Consider the following 25,686-nt stretch of genomic DNA (forward strand, 5'->3'; position numbering starts at 1 on the left):
TTGTTATCCCAAACACTGGAAAAAATAAAGTAAAACTGAAGTGGGATTTAAAAGCATAGGAAATTGCTTTGTCTAAAAAGTAAAAAAATAACAACAACCTTGAATAAATTTTCACTTAAGGATAATTTTATTCAAATTTATACTAATTGCAAATACGGGTACTATATATTAGTAAAATTTAACTCTGTCTTATTCTTTCTAAGCCTTTAATGTCCTATCTCCACTGAAGGAACAAGATACTTGGAGTACTGTCTTCATTACAAAAAATGTATGTTTATTAGTAGATAATATATGTATAATTTATGTATCTAATTACAAAACTCTTCTTTCTCTTTAGCAGGAAGGAGATAGTAGAGGACAGGTCAAAAGTTACCATGCAGCTGTCAATATTTGTTCAGAGCAGCCTCTGGTTAGAGACAAAATCTCTGAATTCACTGAAAATTCCAAATACAAGACAAAAACACAACAATCAATGCAGAAGTACAGAGAGTTCCCCCAAAGACAAACAAGTGGCGACTTTCTTCATCTGGAAGAAAAAGACACAATCCAGGAAAAGAAATTCAACGGAAAAATAATATATTTGTCCAAAAGCCCACTTTCAGGGTCTCTGCAGTTCTTAGACATAAATGGATCAGAAGTGAATGAAGCAAAGAAGGCTGTTCACAAGGGTTACTCTTTTTTGACTACATCTCATCTGAAAACCCAGACAGAAGAAACTAAACCCCGTAGCATTTTCCTAATGGAAACCCTGAATGCCACGAATGATGTAATCTGTTGTCAGAAGAGCCCAGCAGACACAAAAACAAGCAGAGATGTAGTGAGAGGACGAATCCATTTGCCCTGTTTAACCAGAAAGAAAAAGTTTATGATCTATATCTGCGGAGGTTATCAAGGTACTTCCAAATGATTTGTGAATTCAAATTTTTATAGAAGACCAAAATCTAATCTAAACAAGAAAGAATATTCCTTGAGATTTAAATAGTTTTTAAAATTATTCTTCAAACAATTAGGAAGCCAACTAATGGCATTCTTGTATCATCTGAAAGATGAATATATCTGTAATTCTATATTTTTGTTCGTATGGTACATTTTTTTATAAATGAAAAGCTTCATAATCTGACAGCACATGATGCAAGAACACTAAGCTAAATATTTTTGGATGTAGTTAGTAGCTGGATAGTGTGTGTGTGTATGGGTTTGCGTATGTATTCAAATAAACTAAAATAATTAAAAGAGATTCCCTTTATAATTCAATAGGCATTCTTTTTTATACAAGTATTCTTATGACCATTCAAAGTTAAATTGGCACTAAAGTGATTTATGACTATTTTTCATACTTAATGGGCATTGCAGCATACTGATCAATATTCAGATGCTTGACAGCTGGCATGTATTTATGACTGTTGCAGTGTCCCAGGGTCATGTAATCACCTTTTGCAATCTTTTGACTAGCAAAGTTAATGGGGAAGCCAGATTCATTTAACAACTGTGTTACTAACTTAACAACTGCAGTGATTAATCTAACTGTGGCAAGAAAGACCATGAAATGGAACAAAATACACTTAAAACTGTGTTGCTTAGTAATGGAAATTTTGGGATCAGTTATGGTCATAACTCGAGGACAACTTGTATTACAGTTAGATTGGAGATAAATGCAACTCCGCCAGTTCTTTTTCTTTAAAGTTTTAGATGTTGCATAGAATTGCTTTAAATCAAGATAACACTGTTTAGCAATTTTGCTTCGTTATTTTAATTAGATTCAGAAGTAGAACGAAATGCATTAATGGAGAAATCCCTTCCATGGTTATACAACTACTGTAAAAAGAGAGGTTACGACTTCCATGTGTTTGATCTAAGGTGGGGAGTAAAAGATGGTATTACTAATGATCATCAAATGGCTTCTCTACATACAAGGACATTAAAGAAATGCCAGAAATTGGGATTCCAAACCTTTGTTGTAAGTTGAATAAAATTCGCAATACTTTACTATTGTGCAGTCTTATATGTTTTAGTGAAGTTTGTTTGCTCTGATTAGTGCTGAGTTCACTCATCATGCTAAGAGATGACCATGGTTTGTTAAATAAGCAACAACTGGCTGAATTTACACTTCAAACTAGGCCCTAAAGTTTGGTTTGGACTTAGTGTGACATGTGAATCCAATACATAACTGTATTTTGAAAGCCAGTGGTTCTCAACCTGTGGTTTGTGAACCCATGGAGGACTGTGATGTTGTCACAGGGACCCACAAAGAAATGTTGTGACTTAAATCTTGAGTAAAGTCTTAGGAGTCCGTGGCCATAATCTGTGGCCATAAACTGTATTTAAAGAGGGTCTGTGGTGAAGAAAAGGTTGTAGGCCACTATTTATGGCTAATCAAAGAGAGAACAATCTAAAACTATGGAGAAATTTCCTGACAATTAGAACAATTAATCAGTGGAATGACTCGTCTCCAGAAGTTGTGGGTGCTCCAATATTATAGGTTTTTAAGAAGACATTGCACAACCATTTGTCTGAAATGATATGGGGTTTCCTACTACTTCAACAGAAAGTTGGACTAGAGGACCTCCAAGGTCCTTTCCAACTCTGTTAGTCTGTTAATCTAGCCCTATGACTTCTTTTCAATATTCCATAGTTGAAACCAGCCAACTAAAGAATCCAACTAATGAAAAGTTTTGCTTGTAAGAACCTATTTCTGTTGCAAATCTACTAGATGAAAGAAAAAGCAGAATTCACCTATGTACCAAAATTAATTGGATCATCTTCATAATATTTGCTTCATTGGATTGCTTAATTTCCAATTGGTACAATATATTAAATATATTGGAATACCGTCAGCTTCAGAAAAAATAATAATTTGTTTGCTAAGAATCATTTGAAAATTATTTTCTATGTTGCATTTCAGGTTTTTATTGGCCAGAAGTATGATGATCTCTCTCTTCCAGAAATAATAGGCAAGGAAATTTTTGAGTTAATTAAAGCCACAGTGATAAGTAGGAAGCTGAATATCAAAACATCAAAGTACATACCACCTGCTGATTTGAAAGATGAAATCGAAGTAGAGAGAAATGAAAGTCAAGGTGAAATTGTTGAGGATTTCCAGAAACCTGATGCAACGGAAGAGTTTGAAGCTGAGATAAGCAGCCAAAAAGAACATGAAGTGATTAATTCAAATGAATTGGATTTGCTTAGTACTTCTCTACTCACCCAAAAGACTTTCGCTGAATATGAGAAAGAACTTCAGCTTTTGAATCAATGGTACAAGTTGGATGAAAACTGCATCCCTGCAGTTTACAAGCTTCAACCTATTTGGTAGGTTGGGTTTTGATTTTTTAATTGCCTGATGGCATTGGTTATTCTAATAAATTATTCTTGCAGGAACCTCAAGGAGAGGAGTATGCCTCTCATGGACTGGTTTGATACCACTGACCAAGGTATCTTGTGGACTGCCTACAAGATTTATTTTATAATTTCTAGTCAGCAATCAAAGGGGAACAGAATTTCAGCCCAGTAATATTATGAGATACTGCAGGGCATGACACCCTTCCCTACAGTAAGGCTGTGTGTTACTTTGAAAATATGTTTCATGTATTTGTTTCATATTGCTCTGCTTAGACCTTGACTAATTGAAGCAAGCTGCATCAAGGCAAGAAGATCAAATGCATGTGACAGTGAGGCAGCTAGCTGAAGCAAAGCAGCTCACCCTGTAATTTCAATTGTCTGACTCTAACATGCTAAACTATACTATATGCTATTACTTAGAAAGATATTAAATACATGCAATAAACCAAAGTTAAGCAAAGCAAACCTTCCAACTCTCTTATTCTATCTTGAAATATATACAGTCTTTCTTCATTTGAGCTTTATTAACACTAAGCTCGCTATTTTTCTTATGCCTTCATGAATAATCTCACTTGATTCAGTGCATATTTTGCATGACTGTGGTAAATTAAATTTGCATTAACTCTATTTGTTTCTAGAAGATTAAAGTTAAAATTAGGAGAACTCAAGCCTGTGGATACAGATTGAAGTAAGAGTTCCTCCATCTTTCTCCAAATGATATTTATTCTCTTTCTGATAAAAGTAAGAAATTAATGACCTCCCAATGTCCAGATATATCTGGAGAAGACTAGTTTTCTGCCTAATTTTTCAGCTCTGTAGAACAGTTTTGGTCACTTGGCTGCATGACCAATACTAAATATCGTATAGGAGTGAGAATTTTTTTTTTGAGTTTTTGAGCTTTTCTGTACCTATAACTATGGTATCGCTATAGATTTTCTGACTGGGATTAGTTTTAGGAATATTATTTTTTGGTGTCTGATTCTCCCTGTCACCAGAAGATGGTGCTCAGGGATTATTATTTCAGAGTTAGGCCACCCGTGAATGGTTTCAAACAGTGTTCTCTTTTGTGCTGTATGTGGTCTGACATAACATGAAACTGCAGGAAGAGGTCAAGCACAATTTTTCAGTGGGATTTTCAGTATGCTGATGATAGCTAGCTCAAATGATCATCACCATTTAACCCCAAGAAAGCGATTGTGCTTTTAAACATTGGCTTAAGTTCAGCAATGTGCTGGGTGGAAAGCATGTTAGAATCAAATATTGACATGACAGTAGATGCAGCTTTTTTTTCAATAGGAAACTTGATTCATAGACTGGAATTTATCCTGTTCTGGGTGGAGTTGCATTCCCTTGAAAGAACAGATCCGCAATTTGGGAGTGCTCCTTGATTAATTTCAGGTATCATCAAATTCCTAGGTAGCAGGCAGCTTGGATGGAAAGTACTTTTAAACATTTGTGGGTGTGTGCCATTTGCAGTCATTTTTTGTTGGCTATTTTTTGTGATAATTACTCATACTTGTTATACCTGTTTTTATTTATTTTATGTGATAACTGAAAGGTGTATGAAAGTTACAACTGATGCAAAATGCAACAGGTAGGCTAGCAACTGATGTCCACATTAAAAGACCTGTATTAATGTTTTCCAGGTACAATGCAAGATGTTACTGTAAGTGCCACACACCCTAACTGTTTGAAGAATATTCTCTTTTGTTATGAAATGAACAAAACATTAAGACTCTAGTTCTGAAGTTTCTTATAGTTCAGAGGACCATCTAATAGATTTTCAAAGCTAATGGTTGTATCAATATGATGTTTCAAAATGAACTTTCTTTTATATTTTTATTTATTTATACTAGCTTCTTTTCCTTTATTTCCTTCTTTGGGTGTTTAAAGTAAAAACGATCAAGCAAGCATGTATTGCTTTGGGAGGCAGTCCCAGATCTAGAATAACACAATTGTCCTTTATGGCCCCATATTTCTTTCATCCATAACACATTTTAAAGAAAATTCTCCAGTAGTTGCTTTCACTTATCACTAGAGTAAGTGTATACTATATTAAGATGGGAAGAAGGTCTTATTAATTTGAAAGTGGTTTCTCATACTTTGTACATTTCATGTTGTCTTCCCAGCACAGTGTACAAAGGTATCTTCAGTAAAGATCCAAGTCACAGACAGCAAGCTAAAAGCAAATGGCTGGAGTCTTTCCAGAAACTGCACAAGATACTTCAGGAATATGCTACAATTGTTCTTGGTCAAGAAGATGCAGCCATACTGCTTAGAACAAGTGAGGAAGCTATCCAAACTACAATCCGTATGGTATTTTGTTATATTTGTTCAAGGAGAGGTTTATTATATTAAATTGATTTCTCTGTGTTTTCCAAGTTCTGCAGCAGGAAGTGGATCAAGGATTCCAAGTCCAAGGAGCACGTGAGGATCACTGTCACTGCTTCAAAAGAAATATAACTGACTTACAATGTAATCTGTCAGATCCCCAGGCATCTAAATACATTGACATCCACCCACGAACACTAGAAGTGAACAAAAATATTAATGAAGAACATCAAAACTTTGTGAAAAGCATTCATTCTAGGGTAGGATTATCAAATGGGCATAGGTTGTCATGTTCCATACAAGTAAGGTTAAATTTAAAAGTACCCTAATTTTCACATGGAAATATTTAAAGATCCATCATTGATGTACAGTATTATGGAATCTGAGAGTTGTAATGCATCTTACTATAGTATTGTAAAGCTTGTTAAGGTCTCTGGCTAGGCAGAAAAAATGTATTGAGTATGCTGAAAATCTTGATTTCATAATCAGCTACAGACCATAGTTAATGGAATTAACTTATCACTTTATTTGTTTAGCATTTATTCACCATTATATACTATGTCTGCTTTTCAGTCAAACAGTGTAAGAAGCTTTGGATCTTTTTTTGTGTTAATCTACTTGCAAACACTTTCCTTCATATAGAAGGAAAGTTAATTTAATAGAAACTTAATAGCTAATTTGCCTTTACAGCTTCGTCATATAAATATTTACAAGAAGAATGTTAGCTGGGGAAAAGGTGGCATCAATCCCAACAGGAATAGGTCCCATGCCTACTACCTAGAATGCCTTTGCAATGACTTTCAGAAAATTGTTGTTAATCATTTCAACAGGTTAGCTTCATATCTGCTTTTTGAAAACAATTGTAGACATTGAATGCATAACTTATCCCTAAAACCAGAGGTGGGTTCTTACCGGTTCGGCCGAGTAGGTAGTAACTTGGCCGCCCATGCCCCCGAACCGATTCTATTGTCGGTGGTGCCATCTTTATTTTTGGTTCTGCATATGCGCAGAACAATCTCCATTGCATAAATGATTTTTTTTAACTTTTGTAACATTCTTTGCATGTGCAGACTGTTAGATCGGGTAATGGAAAGGCACACAAGGCTAAAGGCAACAACAGTTCTTTATTATAATACAACAAGCGAGAACAATCCAGCGAAGGTTGAGTCTGACAGCAGCCCTTTTATAGGGAGCTGTCAGACTCTTCGACCAATAGATTAAACCTCTATTCCTGCCGGAAGAGAGGACGTTGGTAGAAACCACTATAACTGAAGCTAGTATCTAACACCCCTCCCCTCTTAGATGGAATAATCCTGCTGGTTACATAGTCACGCAGGTAGGCGGGCTTTTTGGTAGCTCTGCTAGACCTGTGCAGTTCAGTCGGAAGTTGTTCTTCGGACAGGTTGGACGGATCTGTTTGCTCCACAGCTCCACTTGGTGGAAGCTCCTGGAATCTTTCACAGGCCGCGGCTGGAGCTTCTAGAGCCGGTTTGCTTGAAGCTCACTGCAGGCCTGCAACACAACCAGATAGGTTTCCCGGAACCCTCGGGCTTGAGCTGTCTGTGGAAGCAGAGAGTTCTTGCTCCATTTGGGTAGGGCTTTGGCTAACTCATGCAGGAGTTACCTAAGAGTGGAGTTAGAGAGGCGGCTACGGAGTTGGTCAACGTGCCTTCTCCAATTCCGACCATCCTCGATCTCTACAAGATAAAAGTGAGGTCCAGTGATGCCTATCACTGTGGCAGGAATCCACAGAGTTCCCCCTGGCGTAGTTGTGGGCGTGAACTGAATCCCCTATGCTAAAATTCCGAATCTTGCTTATAGGGTCAGGGGGCGATGTGGCAGAATAGTTTGGGTGTAGCAGGTCTAAGTGGGACCTTAGCCGGCGACCCATGAGAAGCTTGGAGGGGCTTCTCCCTGTAGTGGCACTTGGCGTGATATGTTGAATTAAGAGATAATGGTCAACCCGTGTTTGCCAATCTCCCAGGCCCATCCTGGATAGGGCCTCTTTTGCAGATCTCACCATTCTCTCTGCCTGACCATTGGAGGCTGGATAGAATGGTGCGACCAGGGCATGTCTGATTCCCTGAGCTGCTAAGAAGGTCTCGAATTGCATGGCCGTGAATTGGGGCCCGTTGTCAGAGACCAGGTCATCGGGCAGGCCGTCCGTGGAGAAAAGTCTCCGTAGTACCTTGATGACTGCTTCTGCCATAGTGGAGGTCATCAGGACTACCTCTAGCCATTTCGAGTAGGCATCCACAACTACGAGGGATGTCTGGCCATGAACTGGGCCAGCAAAATCAATGTGCACCCTGGCACGGTGTGATTCCTGGCACGGTGTGCAGGTAGTCACCCATTCTTTGATCTCCCTGCCCATGTTAGGCCACCACATGTAACTCCTGGCCAAAGACTTCATTCTGACAATTCCAGGATGCCCTATGTGTAAAGCCTCTAATACTGAAGCTAGTATCTAACACAGACCGTTTTAGGTGTAAATGTGCATGCATGCAATAATTTTTGTGTGCTGAACTGGCAGTAATGCCGGTAGCAACCCACCCCTGGATTCAACCCATAAGATATGAAAAGATAAATGTTGATGATCTGAAGATAACAGTAATATTCAATGAACTGATGCTTAAAAGTAATACCTTTTTGAAAAAAATGTGGTTGCTATTAATTGAATATTTTGAGGTCTGTGCTGTACATATAGGTGTCTCTTTACTATATTAAACCATTCTTCACCTTTGTGAAAATGGTAATTTCAAATAAATACTGCACAAAGGACCAAACCTTATATCCAATACTGAATGAGACTAATCCAAAATAATCTAGGATATATCTGAATTCAAATGGAATTGGGAATCCCTTAAAGCAAAGCAGAGCAAAGCAAAGCAAGTTTGGATACTTTCTTCAACATGCCCATGTGAGTGCACATGGACACTATAACATACAAATTATTTTTCTCTATTTCCATTTGATCAGATTCATCAGTTCAGAAGAAATTCCAGAAAGACTATGCACTAAAAGAAAGCAAGAATTTAACATTCTTAATGATGAAGAGATTCTGGAACACATTCAGCATTATCAGGCCTTGTAAGTTTTGTAGTTTTATTGCTTATCAGAAATATTTTTATTAAAGGGAATATACTAAAAGTGGAAATGAGTTGTAAGGGTTCACTAATATATGTGGTACCGTAATAAATAAATACATCTTTATTAGCTTCTTGTACTGTGGGTGTTTGAAGGAAGCTGGAGTCAACCCTTTAGTTGAACAGCGTCCAGGCGATTCCCCAAGAAAAAAATACTGTGTTGCATACTTTTAATGTTATATCACAATACAATAATGAAACATTAGTGTAGTTTTTGGATTTTTTTTTTGTGAGGAGCTGTAAAATCAGACAGGTAAAAACTGTGTTGTGTTGTCTATTCATTTCAGTCTATTCCACTATTAGACTGGCAGTCTTTTTTCTTCCTGGTAGCATGCACTAAACTGACTTTAAACAGAGAGGGGCAAATATTTCTTTTGAGTATTTACTCTAATTTGCAAATAGCCCTTCCACCTGAATTGTTAAACATTTCATTGCTTCAACACAGACTGGCAGCTGCATGAGTAGGAGTGAAAATTATAGCTTTCAGTCCCACAAGAAGTGCTAATCAGTATGTAGCCTTGGTCACAACAGCTTTGTTAGTGCTGCTCATATTTAAGTGGACTCTTTACTCAGTCAAGTTTTCTGTTTTATATTACACAATGAAGATGGACTGTATTATCAAATATGGTTAATTCATTTATGGTTCCTTATATTGTGCCAACACCACCCACTTGAAAAATCTTGAGGATTTTAAGTTAAAAGGAGGAATAGGAGCAGAAAGTGGAGTACTTGTTATATTATGCCCATAAACCAGCCTCATGTCAACCATTTTAACATAGATATTGCCTTTAGTTTTTTTTTAATTATGCAGACTTAAAAAACACTAAACAAATAACAAATTTTGCTTACATTATTTCTAATTGGAGCATGTCCCAGGGGTGCAGAGATTGGATGACTGGTTTCCAATGCTAGCAAGCCACTAAAGGTTTATTGGTGCATTGCAATATTTAGGTCTGGTTTAGTATGAATCTATATTAGCCCAAAATTACAGCGTCTTCGCCAAGTTGCATGCTGCTTTCCATTCTATTTGGCTGGATCCTGCTTGGGGGCTGCGGTGAGAAGGGGTAGTTTTTGCCAAGCATTTCTTAGCACTTCCTTGGGCTTTTTACCTACAGCTTCTCTTAAGAAAGGAGGGCTCTATAGGTTACCAATTTTGCAACTGCTATACAATATATTTGTAGTTATTCTGGCTCCATTAACCCTTTCCTGTTCAAGTGCAAAGCAGGGTATTAATACTCCTATAAACAGTCTAAAAGCAGACTTCTGAATGTTACTGGGACAGAAGACTCCAATTTTAGTTCAAGAAAGCCTTCTGCTAGAAGTCTGGGATGAACTGTTTTGTTTAAGTTAATTAAAAATTGCAACTTTCACCTATGCTATGACATTACAAAAATATGCTTTTCCACTGCAAACAGGATTAAACGTATAAAAGGAAGACAAATCTTCTTGAGCAAGCTGAAGAATCAGGTTAAATCTTTAAACAGAAAAGTAACTGTGGTTTGTGGTGTGGCAGGTTCGGGAAAAAGTGGGATCATTGCAGAAGTAGCTTCTTTGGCTTCAAACTGGATTTCTGGGTAAGAATAATTATTTGCACTCCTTTCTGGCAGGGATATAAAGAATTGTTAAGTCCTGAAATATAGGTAGCTTAAAAATGAATCTTCAAAAAAAGTCAACATAGAATTTGGACAAATTCTTAACAGATCTTACTTACTGCTATCTGGCATGCTTGCTTCTTATGAATTAGCTTGTTTTGGATCCCAAAGTCCTCTGAATTATGTAAAATAACTTTATATTGAAAAATAAAAATACATATTAAGTTTGTAATAGCTCAAGTCATTTCAATAATCACAGTTTTTTTAAAAAAGTAGTTATTTAAAAAACATGCCATATATAGTATAACTAAGGTGACCAGATTTTCAGATTGGTAAAGAGGGACACCTTTGACCGGGGGGGAGGGGGAGGCTTGATTAAAATTTTTATATGGAGCAACAAAAATTTTCATACAATGCAAAAATAGTATTGTAATATTTTTTTTATTTCAACATAACTACAATTTACAAATATAAATTGTAACTGTTGCCAAACATCAAAATTTTGATCATGTGACCATGAGGATGCTGCAACGGTCGCTAAGTGTGAAAATGGTCGCTAAGTGTGAAAAATGGTCATCAGTCACTTTTTTCAATGCCATTGTAACTTTGGTCACTAAGTCCATTATACCACCTTTCTTGCCACAGTTCTTAAGTGAATAACTGCAGCTGGTATTTTGTATTTTGGATAGAATCTTTTTTTAAATAGCCTAAGACAATTTTAAAAAAGAATCCACAAAGAATAAATTGAAGTAAAACATTTCAAACTATTCCACACAGAATAAATTGAAGCAAAACTATCTTTAAAAATTCTATGCACAATATATTTAAAAGTATTATGCATAGAATTTTTAAAAATGGTTTCACTTCAATTTATTTTGGATAGAATCTTTTTTAAATAATCTAAGACAATTTAAAAAAAGAATCCACACAGAATAAAACTATTTTTAAAAAATCCTATGCACAATAAATAAAATATTATTAAAATACATTAAAAAAATAAAAGAAAAAACCCAGCTCACTTACCAGCAGGCTTGCACTCCAAGTCAATCCAGAATGATGTAGATTTTAATACAAAGAACTGAGCAAATTAAAATGGTGAAATTAGTCAGGGAAATATTTTTCAAAGAAACTTTGCCACCATTTTTCCCACACGAGCCGACCTCCAACCTCCGTGCCCCTCCCCTCCGGAAAATCCAGGAAGGAACACTCGCGGCTTCTCTAGCCAAGTATTTTCTGGAGCTCTATGGTACTTGGTCATTTTTTCTTATAAAATGAGGTAAAAGGGGCACGGGTGGGGGTCCGTTTTCTTGCTTTAATGTTTTAATATCTTCAATGAAAGTACTGAGATAGAGAGAGGGATTAGACAGGGTGTCTTTTGTCTTGCCCTGGTTAGGATTTCTTAAGCAAATCCACTGGGCTTTCAACATGAAGCCAGAAAATTGGAACTTTTTAAAAACGCCCCGGGACAAATTGTTATAAATCGTGACTGTCCCGCCAAAATCGGGACTTCTGGTCACCTTAAGTATAACTATTTTATTTATTGAATTGGGATAGGCCACCATCAGTATAGAATCTTGAAAAAACTCTAAACATATAAAATATAGTTCTTAAAATGTACCAGGGATCACAATGAAGCACAAAACATTATTTCTAGCAGATTCTGAAATAAAAGATAATTCAAGCAATAAAAGCTAAGAAGATGTTTTGATCTTTTTTTTTAATGCGTGTTTTTTAATTTTTTAAAAAAAATCTGAGTGAATTCACTCAGACGGAAAAAAGATCTCCCATTGGAAAAATAGTTTGGCACAATAATATTGTTGCCCCAAATCCCCCTATTTTGTGTAACAGGGCCCATATTATAGATAGGCAGTCTTTCAAATAATCTGACCCAAACCAAAAAGGCTTTAATGTTTCAAGCTAGCAGTTTAAAGAGCCTTTTCCACAGGGAGAGTTTATTTGTTTATTTCTTCCTTTTTGACCCAGGAATCTCAGAGTTGTGCTTCGATTTATTGGTATAACTGGAGAAAGCAGAAATGTCCGACGGCTGCTTCTAAGTCTTTGCTACCAAATAGCTGACATTTACAATGTTTCTGTTACTTTATCTGAGGTATTATTTATTTCCTCCTTGTTTTGATCAAGCACCAATGCATTTTTATTATGTCTTCATGCTTTTTCATATAAAGCAGTAGGCAGCAGATTCCAAATCTTGGGACTGAGATGGTCAGTGCTCCCTGTGAGTTCTAGGGCAGATGGATACCTTGAGTAGAACAAAACCCAGAAAAGCTTTGCAGCTTTTTTTGGGGGGGGCGGGGGGGGCAAAAATAAGGAAAAGGGCATTTCCATCAATTTCTTCTAGGAATTGTTTTGATTTGAAATTTCCCACCATCATCTGCAGCCATAGGGTTTTCTGATGGTCTCCCATCCACATCTTTACCAGGCCTGACCCTGCTGTTTATTTAGACAAAATTGTATTTTCCTAAAAGGCCTAATATAGATAATTCTCAAAATGTATAGTACTTATCAACATTCTTAAGACAGTCTCATCTCCTAAAATTTTACAATTTTTCACTTCTCATCCAAGAAGCTTAAGAACTGAAGAATTGAAGAAACTTCTTGGATGAAAAATGAAAATTAAAAAAAAATTAAGAAAGCTCAGCTGCCTTTTAGGGGGAAAAAAGGCCCTTCGGACAGTCTTCGTGTGTTCCAAAATATCTCTTCTGAGTAATTTTTAAGCAAGCAGAACTCTTTATCTAATCATATTTTGTGTTTCTCAAAAAAGGATTTTGAGGGACTGGTAGAAGAATTTCCCTCCCTGCTGGAATTTGCTACACTAGACAAGCCACTCCTAATCTGCCTGGATAGTATAGATGAATTATCAGAGGAATATGGTGCTGACCTTTCTTGGATACCACCTGAATTACCAAAGAATGTGCATTTTATTGTTTCTACTTCCTCAGAATCAAGCATTTCATGCATAAGAAAGCTGGAGGTAAAATGAAGTTCCTGTATTAATTGTTTTTCATTCCATATTTTTTCAAAATAGTTGGAATTCCAAGAAAGCTTTATAATGCCAGACATCTTTGAAGCAAAAGCATCTGGCAACATAATAATTTTGATTCCTTATAATAGGGGTTCCCAACACCCGGCCCACTGTTATAAGGAATCAAAATTATTATGTTGCCGGTTGCTTTTGCTTCAAAGGTGCCCACTACCAGGCCGGGGCCTATTTGGAACCAGGTTATGCAAGTGATGGGTTGACACGTATGTGTGCCTGCCGGCCCACTGCATCCGCAAATCGAGCTGTCTGCACACTGACCCACCACTCATGCAGCCTGGTTCCCCTCTCCCATCCCTCCAGCCAAGCCGCAAAGGTTGGTGACTGTTGCCTTATAGTACAGTCATAAATTTGGTTGGAGCAGAATAGGATTCACAAAAATGTCCACCGATCACCCTAGGGCAATATAAGGCACATTTTCAGAACTTAGATTCATTGAATAATTGAAAAGGAAAGTTTAAATTTTGGAAGTTGCTATTGGAGAATATCTTAAAGAGTGGCAAAATACTATCTTTAGGGTACTCAGGAAAAATTATATACCAGCCTTATCACAACATTCTATTAACCAGTGTTGTGGAATTTTGTTAAATTATCTAAACATTATGGAGAATATATTATATTCCAGCACATTTCCCTTTTTGTCATGTTTTTATGTTCCTTAGACAAAATGACAATAGACCAATGATTTTGTTGTGCCTGTTGACATTCAAATCTAATTTTTTAATGTAAATTGGAAAAAATAAAGCAATGCAAAATTTCCTTTGCTCATTTTTTTAAGCTCAGACTCAATTTCAACTTTGCATTCATATACAAAGATAAAAATGAAAATGAGTTTATATAAAGGAGGACTTTTTTCTTTTAAATTAATATTTACAACAAAGTGTGTGTGTCGAGGGTGAAGGGTAGGTACAACAGAAAGCTTTTCATGTCTTATCTCCCTGGTATTTTGGTCTTTTCTCAGTCTCTTAGTACTAGGTAGAATTGGTGAAACAATGCTATGAAATTGAACTCAGGAAGACAAGATTTAAGGAAAAGATCTGCTCCTGTTCATCTATACACAGTTTAATGTAAACCTACTTTGGTTTGTGCACACGTGCAACATGTGTAATAAACATGCACAATTTCAGCTGAGTTTTGAGTTTATGTTGTAAACCGGAAAATCAAATCTGTGATTACTGGATTAAGTGACAGAAAAATCTCACTGTAATGTAAAATTTCCTTTGTTCTAATATTTGATTAGGTTGTCTTGCATTTGATTAGCAAAGGTGATCCTGTTGCTTTTGTGATTGGTAATAATAGTGCAAAAACTGAGGTATGTTTATTTTATTTAGAAAATAACCTTGAAAGAACATTTTTTTCAAATACCTCCTTTAACATTTGAAGAAATCAATGAAATTATCACCTGCTGGCTCGAAAAGGATCATCGAAGACTCTCTCAATATCAGTTCAATCACTTAAGGGAAGCATGCAGAGCCTGCCCATTGCCACTTTACCTATACTGTGCTTATAAGGAATCCTGTTTATGGACATCTTTCAGCCCTGACAAAGAGGTATATCTCCCTCAAAGTATACCTGACATGTATTCTTGGAGGCTGAGCAGAATGGAAAGATCTTATGGAGAACAAATTATACAAAGGATGGCAGCTTATTTGACACTTTCAAGAAATGGCATCACTCAGGAAGAATTGCTCAACCTCATGTCAATGGATTCTGTAGTCATTCAAGAAATAAATAAATTCCAAAAAAGCTCAGTGTCAGCATTTCCACTAGTGTTATGGCTGAAAATTTTAGATGATCTTGGAGAGGATTTGAGAGAGCAAAGAACTGATAACACATATGTTTTTACTTGGGCTCATATATCTTTAAAGCATGTGTGCATACAAAGATACCTGAAATCACAAGATTCTCAAATATCACTACATGCTATTTTTGCTGACTATTACCTGGGTAGAAGCTCACAGGAGTTCAGGAAGTGCAGCGAACCATCAATATTTCAGCCTCTGGCCTGGACTCTAAAAAAAGGATCCAAGACCAGCTACAACTTCAATGTCCGTAAAATCTTTGGGGCTCCATATCATCTCATCAGATCAAAAAATATTACTGTTCTGATTAAAGAATGTCTCTTTAATTATGAATTTCTTTTGTACAAATCCTGGGCCTCATCAATTGTCAGTATTGAAGAAGATCTAGGAGCAGCTATTAATGCTGACAGGTCAGTTCACAAAAGTAAAATAGAATTTTGCATTAATCTAATATAATGAAGTAGTTCATTGTTCCCCACTTACTACATCATTTTGAGCTGGCTAGAATTTGTAATTCCACTAGAACTAGGCGGTTCCAGAGGGTATCAACTATGGAAAGTCTGGAGTAGTTTACATTGAAATATGTTTTAGAGATTCACTATACATCAAAATAACATTCAGATAAAGCCTGGCTGGAGAACTTGTAGACATTATTTTATCAGTTCTGTATGCCATCTTCTCAAAGAACGCTAACTGGTTGTTTTTGAAGTCCCCTAAGCCTTGATCGGTGTGCCTGCTGGCTAATAATGAAGGGAAAAAATAGTTCAACAACTGACTAAATATCATGTTTTCTACTCTTAATAAGAGTATTTCAACACTAATTATTTGTCACTCAACTATTTTGTGTTTATATTCTACTCATCATTTTGTTATGCAATGAATAAGAAATACAATAGCTCAGCCTTAGAAAGCTTCTGTATAAAAACCATGTACAAACATTTGCTATGAGGGCAAAGAAATCAAAACAGCATGCTGAGCATTTTTTTCTCTGCCTCCCCCAACAGGACTATACCTGACTTACCCTTATTAAGTGAAACTCTCAAATTGTCTAAGACGGTTTTAATAAAAGATCCATGCCAGATGGCTTCACAGCTCATAGGCCGTCTTCATCAGATTGTTGCAGCTGATATACCAGTAGCACCAGGTAGAGCAAATTATGAGCCTCTGATTTTTATAGAAAAAATCTGATTCTATACTTCTTTATGATGTTTGGGTTTTTAATCTGTAAATGTCACTACTGGGATATAAACAGCAAAGGCAGAACTAAACTATACTATTCATATATACCTGAAGAATTAGTCCCATAAAAGAAGCTGCAGGCAAACATCCAAACATGAGTGCACAAGGGAAATCTAATAGGGTGATTCACCAAATAAGCAAGACCTAAACCCAGGTTTACAGTAGAAAACATTTATAGTTTAAATATATAACAAACAACAGGAGGGGCAGAGTGGAGCTATCTAGGAATTCGAAAATAACTGTTTAGTTATTTCCAAAGGATAGCAAGGATACGAAGCAATTCAGTTCTTTAGCTTTAGTTTAAAAGAATTCCTGATTTATTGATTTGGATGATTGAAATGTTTATTGGCGTCCCAAAGCGGATCTCTTCTACGGAAGACACACTTCTCTTTAGCATTGTGAGCTCTGTTGATAGCTATACCTTTGGGGGAGGAATAGTTCATTTGAATTCATTGGGGAATTAGTCATTAGTTATTTTTAGAGAAATTTTTATAACAATGTCTAAGCCAATCTTATATTAATTGAGAGACCTCTTACCTCTAATTGCTACAAAATTCAATATGGAGGTTTTTAATTATAGAAGATAAAGGATTAATAATTAAACTTTGAAAGTTATATCTCTTTCTGATAGAAAAGGTCCAGAGGTTCTATATCTAAAAAAGTTAATTTTTAAGAATTGGAAACAGTAATGTACCGTGTAATATTTCCTGTATAAGATGTATATTACAGTATTATTATTAATATATATTTTTCCATGTTGATTCAGGTGATCCAAAAAAATACCTTTACCTGCCAGTTCTTTTATCCCAGTGTCAGAAATCATCTATTCCTGTTCTTATACCTTCAACCTCTTGCCTTATAGCTCCTGGTGGACTTCTCTGTGGTTTTTTGAAAGGTGACAATATTATCTTTTCATAAATGATTTAATCCCTAATTCATGAAGAATTTTATATAGGCTGCTTTCCGTAAGATTTGGCCAATACTATATAAATGTATTTGACCTGCAATTTGGTTCAACTTTGCTATTATGTACGGTAGGTGTGCTGAACAATCTGCCAATTTAATGAAATAGTTGGTTATTATAATCACGAATTTCTTTTCTTTTAAACTTCAATTTGCTGGTACTGAAAGCAAATAGTTGGACAAGAAGCAAAATAACTAACCATCTTTTATTTACAACCATTATTACTGTTATCACAAAAAGAGAAAGATAAATCTTTAATTCATTTTTGGAGTGTATCATTTCTTAGCATTGATGCTATTCAATCTACCTCTGACATGTGTTATTGATTTCATGCTTTTACAATACTTCATAATACAATATTTCACAATGCTGCACTCTCTGATAACACCAGGTGCTACTTTGTAGAACAGCTCACAGTTTAAAATTTTATGTATGACAACCAGGCACAAGGAAACAACTCTCACTATTTTTTGTAAGGATATGAATCAATTTTTGCATAGCATTAAACAATGCAGTACAATTAGTGATAGGATTTCAGTTGTGGAAAAAAAATCTTTCCTCTAGTTATAAAGGAGGCACCAATACAGTATTGTATTTTTATAAGACAAGAGCAGACTTTATTCTCAGAGCTGTTTAAGAATTTACTGTGGAGTTGCTAATTGCTTCTTTCCACTAATTGACTTTAATCAGTTTTATTGCTCTTGAGGTTTGAACAGAGCGGTTCTAAATATAAATCAATTGACTGCAAACTTTGATGCTCTAATCCATCTGGCCATCAAGACAGAAATAAGAATTGAGAGATGTTTGTGTTCAGTTTTGTTTGCTGATAGTTGCAATATTTTTATGTTCAGTTCTTTGTTGACTTTTAAAAAAAATCCTGGAAATCCTGGAAAGGAAATTATGTAGATCAGCCAAGCCAAATTTCTCTTCGACTTGGTGCTGGATTACCTCATTTGCAGGGGAGAGGGCAGGGGGAGGGGAAAAAAAACGCAAACCAGAACTTATAATTTCAGGAAGTTCTAATCTTAGAGGTTGGAAAAAAGTTTTATCCCTATAATCATAGCCTTTTCCCTATATTTGGCTATACTTTGGGAAAGATTGATGTAGATCAAACTCATCAGGATTGTGGTTGACTTGGGGGGGGGGGTTGGCCATGGTGGGCGTGGCCAGCTCCCACTGCTGCTGTGCTCACTCTCCTTGGCCAGGTTGCTCATGGTGTGTGTGGGAGGGCAAAGTGTGTGGGTCAGAGGGAGGCCCTCCATCTCCTTATGAGGAGACCTGGCTTTGTAACCAAAGCATCCTCAGTCATAGGATGGGAGACTACCAGGAGAGGTCAGGAGGGACAAGGGGGTGGCAAAAGGCAGCAGGCTGCTGGTGGCCATGTGCTAAGGCAGGATTTACCCGCATTCTCTCTCATTATAATCAATCTATCTTTTTTCCTTCCTTCCCTCCCTCCTTCCCTTTTTTCCTGCCCTCTTCATTCATTCTTCTTCCTTCCTTTCTTTCCTTCTTTTTCCTTCCTTGCTCTCTTCCCCTCCTGTTTTCCCCACTGGAAATAGCTGTTTGCAACACACATGGAGGGGATACTTTCCTAAGAGGTCACAAATCAAGAATACCAATGTGCACATGAGGTATCTCAGGTGGGGAAGGCAATGGGGTGGGGGGTAGGCGCTAATGATAAAACAGGCCCTCAAGACCTCCCCAACCCACAAAAATACCTCATGCTTCTCCCTCCCTTCCTGCCACAAGGACTCACTTGCATTGCAAACATCTGTCTCCTCTCTTTGTTTCTCTGTTTCTTTGCCTTTGCTTTCAGGAAGGGAGAGGAGAGTTGGCTGGGAAATGTTTCTTGTGTCAAGAATGGACACTCCTGGGTGCTATAATAGTGCACAGATTCAGGCACCCATCCTCTTTTACAGAGAGCCAGGGTTCAGAAACTTTCATTCTTGGCACAAAAAATGTTTGCCGGTCTCCTGATCCTTCCTCCCGTCCCCAACTACTTTCCACTTAAATACTTAATGAGACGTTGTCCCATGGAGCACGCTTGCATGCAAATGGAGAGGGGAGAGAGAGAGAGAGAGAGAGAGAGAGAACAATCCAATTGTGTATGTGTGTGTGTGTGTATGGGAGAAAGAGCAATCTGTACAGGGCACCAAAGCTGCTGGCAGTGGCATGGGCAACAGGAGCCATCTGAGCAGTGGGTTGGGGTGGTGGTGGAGCAAGAAGCACGGCGGAGGTGTGTGTGCAGAGTTCCCACCCACCCCTTGCCCAGCACCGGCTTACTGGAGCGCCCTGCCAGCCAGGCACTGAAGTGCCACAACTGCCACCACAGCGAGATAAGGATAGAGGATGGGGGCTCTCCAAACTGTGTGTGTGTGAGAGAGAGAGAGAGAGAGGGAGAGAGAGAGAGAGAGAGAGCACAATCCCTGCTTTAGTTGGGGCATTCAATCTGCTGGCAGCAGTGGGTGGGTGGGGGAGAGCCAACTGAGCAGCTGTTTTTTCTCCTCAGCCTCCCCATTCAAGCAGCACAGGCTCTGTGGAACAGCATGGGCTCTCACTTCTCCCTGGCGCAGCGGACTCTTGCTTCAGTCTGGGTATTTAAGCTGCTGCTGGTGGTAGCCACTTAATGATTGCCCCTTCCCCAACCAGCCAGCCTGCACTGCCCAACCTGCTCCCTGCTGGCTGGTGTAGGTGGGGACGACAAGGAGAAAAACAGCTGCTCAGTTAGTGCTTCCCCCCCCCTGCTTCCAGCAGATTGAATGCCCCAATAGGGATTGCACACTCCCTCCCTCCCTCTCTCTCATACACCCCTCCTCTCTCTCATACACACACACACACACACAGAGTTTGGAGAGTCCCCCCCCCCCCATCTTGCTGCAGAGGTAGTTGAGGCGCTTCAGAGCCTGGCTGGTGGGTGTTCTCTGAGACTACAGTAAAAAAAATAGTTCATATTTTCCAACTTCTCGCAAAAAAAAAAAAGATCTTGCAAGGTTGGAAGATCTGAACTATTTTTTTTAACGTAGTCCCACAGACTACTTTAGTTGCTCTGGACGTGGCGATGGAGAACTGGGCCTATGTGCACACACGCATGCCGGGATGGTGTGGGCCAGGCCAAAGTGACGTGGGCTGGACCCTTACAATTTCCAGGATGGTCATGCGGGCCATATTCAGCCTCATCATGGGCCGGATGTGGCCCTGAGTTTGACACCCCTGATGAAGGAGATGGTGAGTTGATTACCTAGAGACGTTAAACACTTGGTTGAGGAATGATATATTCCATGGGTGTGAATACCTGACATTTCTTATCATGGCCAACTGAAACATTTAGCATACCAGTATCCTTCAGAAAATAACATTCTGTGGGTCAGGTACATGGATTTATTCATTAATCTAAAATATTTCTGATTTTCTGAAGTATTATTTTTATTTTTGATACTCTATAATGTTTGATATTAATGAGCAGAAATATCTGAATAAATAACCTAGTAGTCCTTCACAAGATAAGTATTAATTTTCACTTTTTCATTGTGTTCACATTTACCATCATACCAGGAAAAGTAAAACTAATCTTAACAATCAAAATTTGATTTTGTTAGCATCACTGCTCAGCGAGAGAAGCCAAAAGGTGTTATTTGGTTAAGAGTTGTGCAAACAAATTAAATATGAAAAAGCTCCTCTCATGTCAAGATGTTAAGATATCTAAAGATAGAATAGAAGTTATTGATTAAATATATGGCATGCATAATTTTCAAAGTATTTATCACACTAGCTGTAACAATGTGGCTTTAAAAAGTTATTAATTTCTCTGCAAAGAAAGGTTAATAGGCTGATTTTATTGAAATCAATCTTCTACTTGTGAGAAAATTCTAAAATTGTGCTGCCATGAATCTGTAGGTCATTTGGACAGAATTACAGCAATAGGAGAAACCCAGAAACAGCTCGTAGCTGCAACAGTTTCCAGGAATGGTATTTTGAAAATGTGGGATTTGACTCTTGGCAAAGCGGTCTTCACTCTACATGAAATTGGGAAAAATATTAGTGATATCACGGTATGTTTGGACAACAGGCTGGTGGCTGTGTCTGACAAGACCACCATTAAAATTTGGGATCTTTCCTTGCAAAAAGTGGTGTACAGTTCTGGTGAGTTTTTGGATACACCAATACTAACCTCTTCAATGAATGGACAACTTCTGTTGGCTTTTTTTAGCGGGAACCACAAAATTCAGGTGAGTAAATTGTTTAGAAACTCAAAGTCTATATGCTCTGGTTCGACCTAGCTGGAAATATTTTTTGTCCTTTGCTCAGTTAATATGCATAATTGTAAAGAAACCACAAAAAGATGATTTTGTTAGCATTGCTTCTCAGAGAAAGGAACCAAAATTTAAAATTTAGTTAAGAGAGTTGTGCAAACACATTAAATATAGAAAAAGCTCTTCCTATGTCAGGATACTTTGATAGTTTTCCAGGAATATTGGGAAAATAACCCAGTAGGCAGAAACCACTTTGTCTGCATATATTGTATATAAAAAATAAAATCTACTAATTTCAATAGGAATTACGGTAAGTATTCCTTTTTTTGTGGATGTAGATAATCAGATTAGGTAAATTGTTTGCTGTAGATTGTAGAAATGATATGCTTAAAAAATCATGCTTAATTTAAAAGGTTCTTACACAGGTGACCCTGCTTATTTGCAAGGTTCCATTCCAACCAAACCACAGGTGAGTTGCTACCGGTTCGCATTGGTCCGGCTAATTCGATAGTGATATTTTGGCCTTGGTCGCAGAACTGACAGCCACCCAGGCTGGCCATGCCCCCCAACTGGTTCTCCGGTCGCCTTTGCCAGCATGGTTTTTAGTAATTTTTTCATGTTCTGTGCATGCGCAGAACAATTTACAGTCAACTGCGCACAAGCGTGCAGCAAAGCGAACTGGCAGCAACGCCGGCAGCAACCCACCCCTGAACCAAACTACTGGATTAAGACTACTCTAAAATAAAAAATTCTGTTCAATTGGCTCTGGTTCTTGGAGACTGGACATGTCCTTGCAATTATTTTAAAACCTTTTTCATAAGTGGTTTTCCACTGCCTCCTTCTTAGAGTTGAGAGAAGATCAACCAACTGGCTTTGTGCCAAGGCAGGACTTGAATTCAGGTCTCTGAGATTCTAGTCTAATGCCTAATACCACCACACCAAACTGGCTCTCACAGTACAAGAAATGCAATGTAAAATATATCTTACATATGTGTAAAAGTCTGCAGATGTATAAAATGCATTTAAAAACTCTATAAATACACCATACCATTACCCCTAGTTAGAAGAGCTGGTCTATATTTTCCAGCTGCAGATAATGAGACCCTAGAATAGATGATAACACTTTCCTGCATAACTAAATGTTTCCTTTTTATTTTTTCCTGTTATATTCTACAATGCAGGTTTTAAAAAGAAGAGGGAAAATATGGAGCTTTAAGTTGATATGAAATAGCTGTCAGCTGGTTCACTATTTATTTTCATCTCCAAATGTTTCAGGTTTTTGATCTTGTTCATTCATGCCAACTTCTCCATGAAGTCTACCTTTTTTCTGAAGAAGCTCCTCTGCACAAGACTCATTCTCTACTAGTATCAAAGAACTCAGTAAAAGATTATGTTCTATGTGCATATAGGTTAGTGTAACTGAACTTCATGCCAATAAATTGTTAAAAATTTCTACATAAAAATAAGCTATTGGTTCAGGAATTCTTGGTTAGCAGAATGAAGTAGATTCCATGAAGAAAAGCTCTATAGTTATGGCAAATTTAGCTTGACAATTGTTCAGGCACTACTTTATAATACAAGATTTTTTCAATTTATTCCTGCAATAATAAAGGTGAGATACAAACAAACAAGTAAATATCAGGACTGAATGCTGAATCCTGAGTTACAGTATATAGAATACTCTCCTTTGTCAGGAATTTCAGTTAAATAATAAAGGATTGTCATTAAGAGAGGCAGAATTATATAGCCGTATCAGAAATCATATAGCATGTACTGGAACCTGAAACTGGAAATAATTCAAGCCAAATGAACTTTCCAGACAATCAAAGAAATATAGCTCTGAACAAGAGATATATGAAGTGGCAAATACTTTTGGGGGGCATATCAGTGACTTGCTTGGTTTTATGATTTGTGAGACTTCAAATATGGAGGCATATGAGATGAAGGAATTGCTGAAAAGGGCCAAAGTGGCCTGGCTCATTGGTTTAGAATTTGTTCTCTGTATCTTTTCTTATTGATGGCTCTGAAAATAAAGATTAAAAATATAGTGCTCAAAGTTACTTTCTTAATGAGCCACACATACATTGGTGAATAAAAAGCCTTTTTTAAAGAATTGATTTTGCAATATGATGGTTTCCATCTGTATTTTTTCCTCTTTTTTCTACAGAAGTGCAAGCGAAGCAATGGTTTTCAGTGGCAAAAAGGGAGAAGTAGTTGCTAAACTGAAAAGCCAGGAACCAATGGCTGCAGCTGAGGGGGTGGCTATCACTAAAGATTATTTTCTTGTGATCTTCAGGTAGTACCACCAAATTTACTCTCTCTAGCTGGCTCTCTTTTTGTCACTTTGTCTCTTTCTCGCATCCCTCAGTCAGCATAAAACTATATCAGCTTCAGATCTGTGGTCCCCATTAAGATCTTAATCCAGATTCTGTTACCTGTTTCAGGGCACTAAAGTCCCCTAGCCTTCCTCCTAGGTGACAAAGCCTAACAATTTATATACCTTGTGGCTGCCATTGAACACTATCCGAATAATAAAAATACTCTTTATCATTAGTTCAGTTAAGACAATATAAGGCTACCTCACTCACAGGCTAGGAACAAGATAAAAACAAATTAAGGGGACATCTATTTGACATACGGGGCATTTAAAGCCAATAGCTATTTGCCTAAATCCAAACTTGGAATAGAATCACACATTGGATTAAGAAATAATATTTGTTTGGTTTTGACATATGTTTTGTGAATAGTTAATTATGCCTATTTAATAAACCAAGACTAAACAAACTGTGCCCAATCATAATTTGTAGATTCAGCCATTACATAATGCCAGACCTATACCAGATTCAGATTTTATGTAATGAAATTAGTTTTAAACACATTTGTATATTTTTCATATTAAAGCTAGGTACTTATATTTTTCTTTGTTTACATGTAGTACTATTTTATTCTATAAATCTGTTTAGAGATACTCAGGAGTATTTATTAGTACATCTCATCTAAGACTAATTATCTTGTTATAGGTGCCCTTTCATACAAAAGCAAGAAATTGTTCTTATAGAGCTATACAATGTCCATACTTTTGCTTATGCTCATAGTCTGAAGGGATGCTGCAATGATTATATTCACACTTTTGCTGTCAATCATTTGGGATCTCATCTTGTAGCATTCAGTCCTATTCCAAATACTGGTACTACTGAGATTGTATCATGGAACTTGGAGTCTGAAGATCACAAACACTTGGCTAAATTTCCTTCAGTCCTTGTTGGTGGTAAGTATTTTTTCTTCGAATTTCAAACATTTGTAGAGAAAGTGTATAATAATAACCCAGAAGTAAGAGGCTTTCCCATTCAGTAAGTAAACAAGAATATCAAAATATAAGGATGCCTGCTCCTTTCCATTCAATCCTGTATTTGTTTTCACAAATTGACTAGCATGGGTGGAGAGCTACAAAAAAAATCTACAAATCAGTTAAAAAAAAAGTATAGCCAGCCTAAAGCCATTATGAACATAAGGAATAAAACACCTATGATGCTCACAGCTGACAAAATCATTTTCAGAATTTAAATAGACCTCAAGAGAACCAAAACTGGCTTTCTCCAGAGACTGCTAGTGCTAGTTTTAAATCCAAGTCTAGCACTCCTTCAAAAAATACAACACGTGTTTAATAAAAGAGCTAGAGCTCTTTGAAAAGAGCATTAAACCTACATGTTTAAAGAGATAGTGCAAGATGGCTGTACGTATGGTGCCACCCAAAAAACTGGTTCGGGAGCATGGCAGGCCTGGTCGCTGCCGGTTCCAGTGACCCAGGCTGCCAAACCACTAACAGTTCAGCTGAACCAGTCCGAACCGGTAGGAACTCACCACTGGTCCTGAAATTAAATATTCAGTATTCAATGAGTCACAGCAGATGGTTCATATGGCAAACCTTCTTTTAACAGAAGATCAAAACCCCTATTAGAATAATTATA

General features: G+C 37.2%; 1 protein-coding gene across 2 annotated transcripts in view; it reads left to right on the top strand.

The window, feature by feature from the left end:
* The window catches only part of RWDD4 (RWD domain containing 4), a 62,213-nt gene that overhangs the window by 17,504 nt on the left and 19,023 nt on the right, over nucleotides 1-25,686 (top strand). For both annotated transcript variants that reach the window (XM_087724542.1, XM_087724541.1), the window contains 17 exons: nucleotides 338-893; nucleotides 1,758-1,957; nucleotides 2,903-3,309; nucleotides 5,469-5,623; nucleotides 5,722-5,930; nucleotides 6,361-6,500; nucleotides 8,650-8,760; nucleotides 10,232-10,390; nucleotides 12,392-12,515; nucleotides 13,188-13,397; nucleotides 14,795-15,675; nucleotides 16,270-16,409; nucleotides 17,271-17,399; nucleotides 21,363-21,694; nucleotides 22,994-23,127; nucleotides 23,886-24,014; nucleotides 24,739-24,986. In XM_087724542.1, the coding sequence (XP_087580668.1) occupies nucleotides 338-893; nucleotides 1,758-1,957; nucleotides 2,903-3,309; nucleotides 5,469-5,623; nucleotides 5,722-5,930; nucleotides 6,361-6,500; nucleotides 8,650-8,760; nucleotides 10,232-10,390; nucleotides 12,392-12,515; nucleotides 13,188-13,397; nucleotides 14,795-15,675; nucleotides 16,270-16,409; nucleotides 17,271-17,399; nucleotides 21,363-21,694; nucleotides 22,994-23,127; nucleotides 23,886-24,014; nucleotides 24,739-24,986 (4,264 nt within the window). The remainder of the gene's footprint in view (nucleotides 1-337; nucleotides 894-1,757; nucleotides 1,958-2,902; nucleotides 3,310-5,468; nucleotides 5,624-5,721; nucleotides 5,931-6,360; nucleotides 6,501-8,649; nucleotides 8,761-10,231; nucleotides 10,391-12,391; nucleotides 12,516-13,187; nucleotides 13,398-14,794; nucleotides 15,676-16,269; nucleotides 16,410-17,270; nucleotides 17,400-21,362; nucleotides 21,695-22,993; nucleotides 23,128-23,885; nucleotides 24,015-24,738; nucleotides 24,987-25,686) is intronic.

The sequence above is a fragment of the Thamnophis sirtalis genome, unplaced genomic scaffold, assembly GCF_051295495.1.
Source record: "Thamnophis sirtalis isolate CommonGarterSnake01/CBP01778 unplaced genomic scaffold, rThaSir2_p1.2 scaffold_10, whole genome shotgun sequence".
Lineage (NCBI taxonomy): Eukaryota > Metazoa > Chordata > Lepidosauria > Squamata > Natricidae > Thamnophis > Thamnophis sirtalis.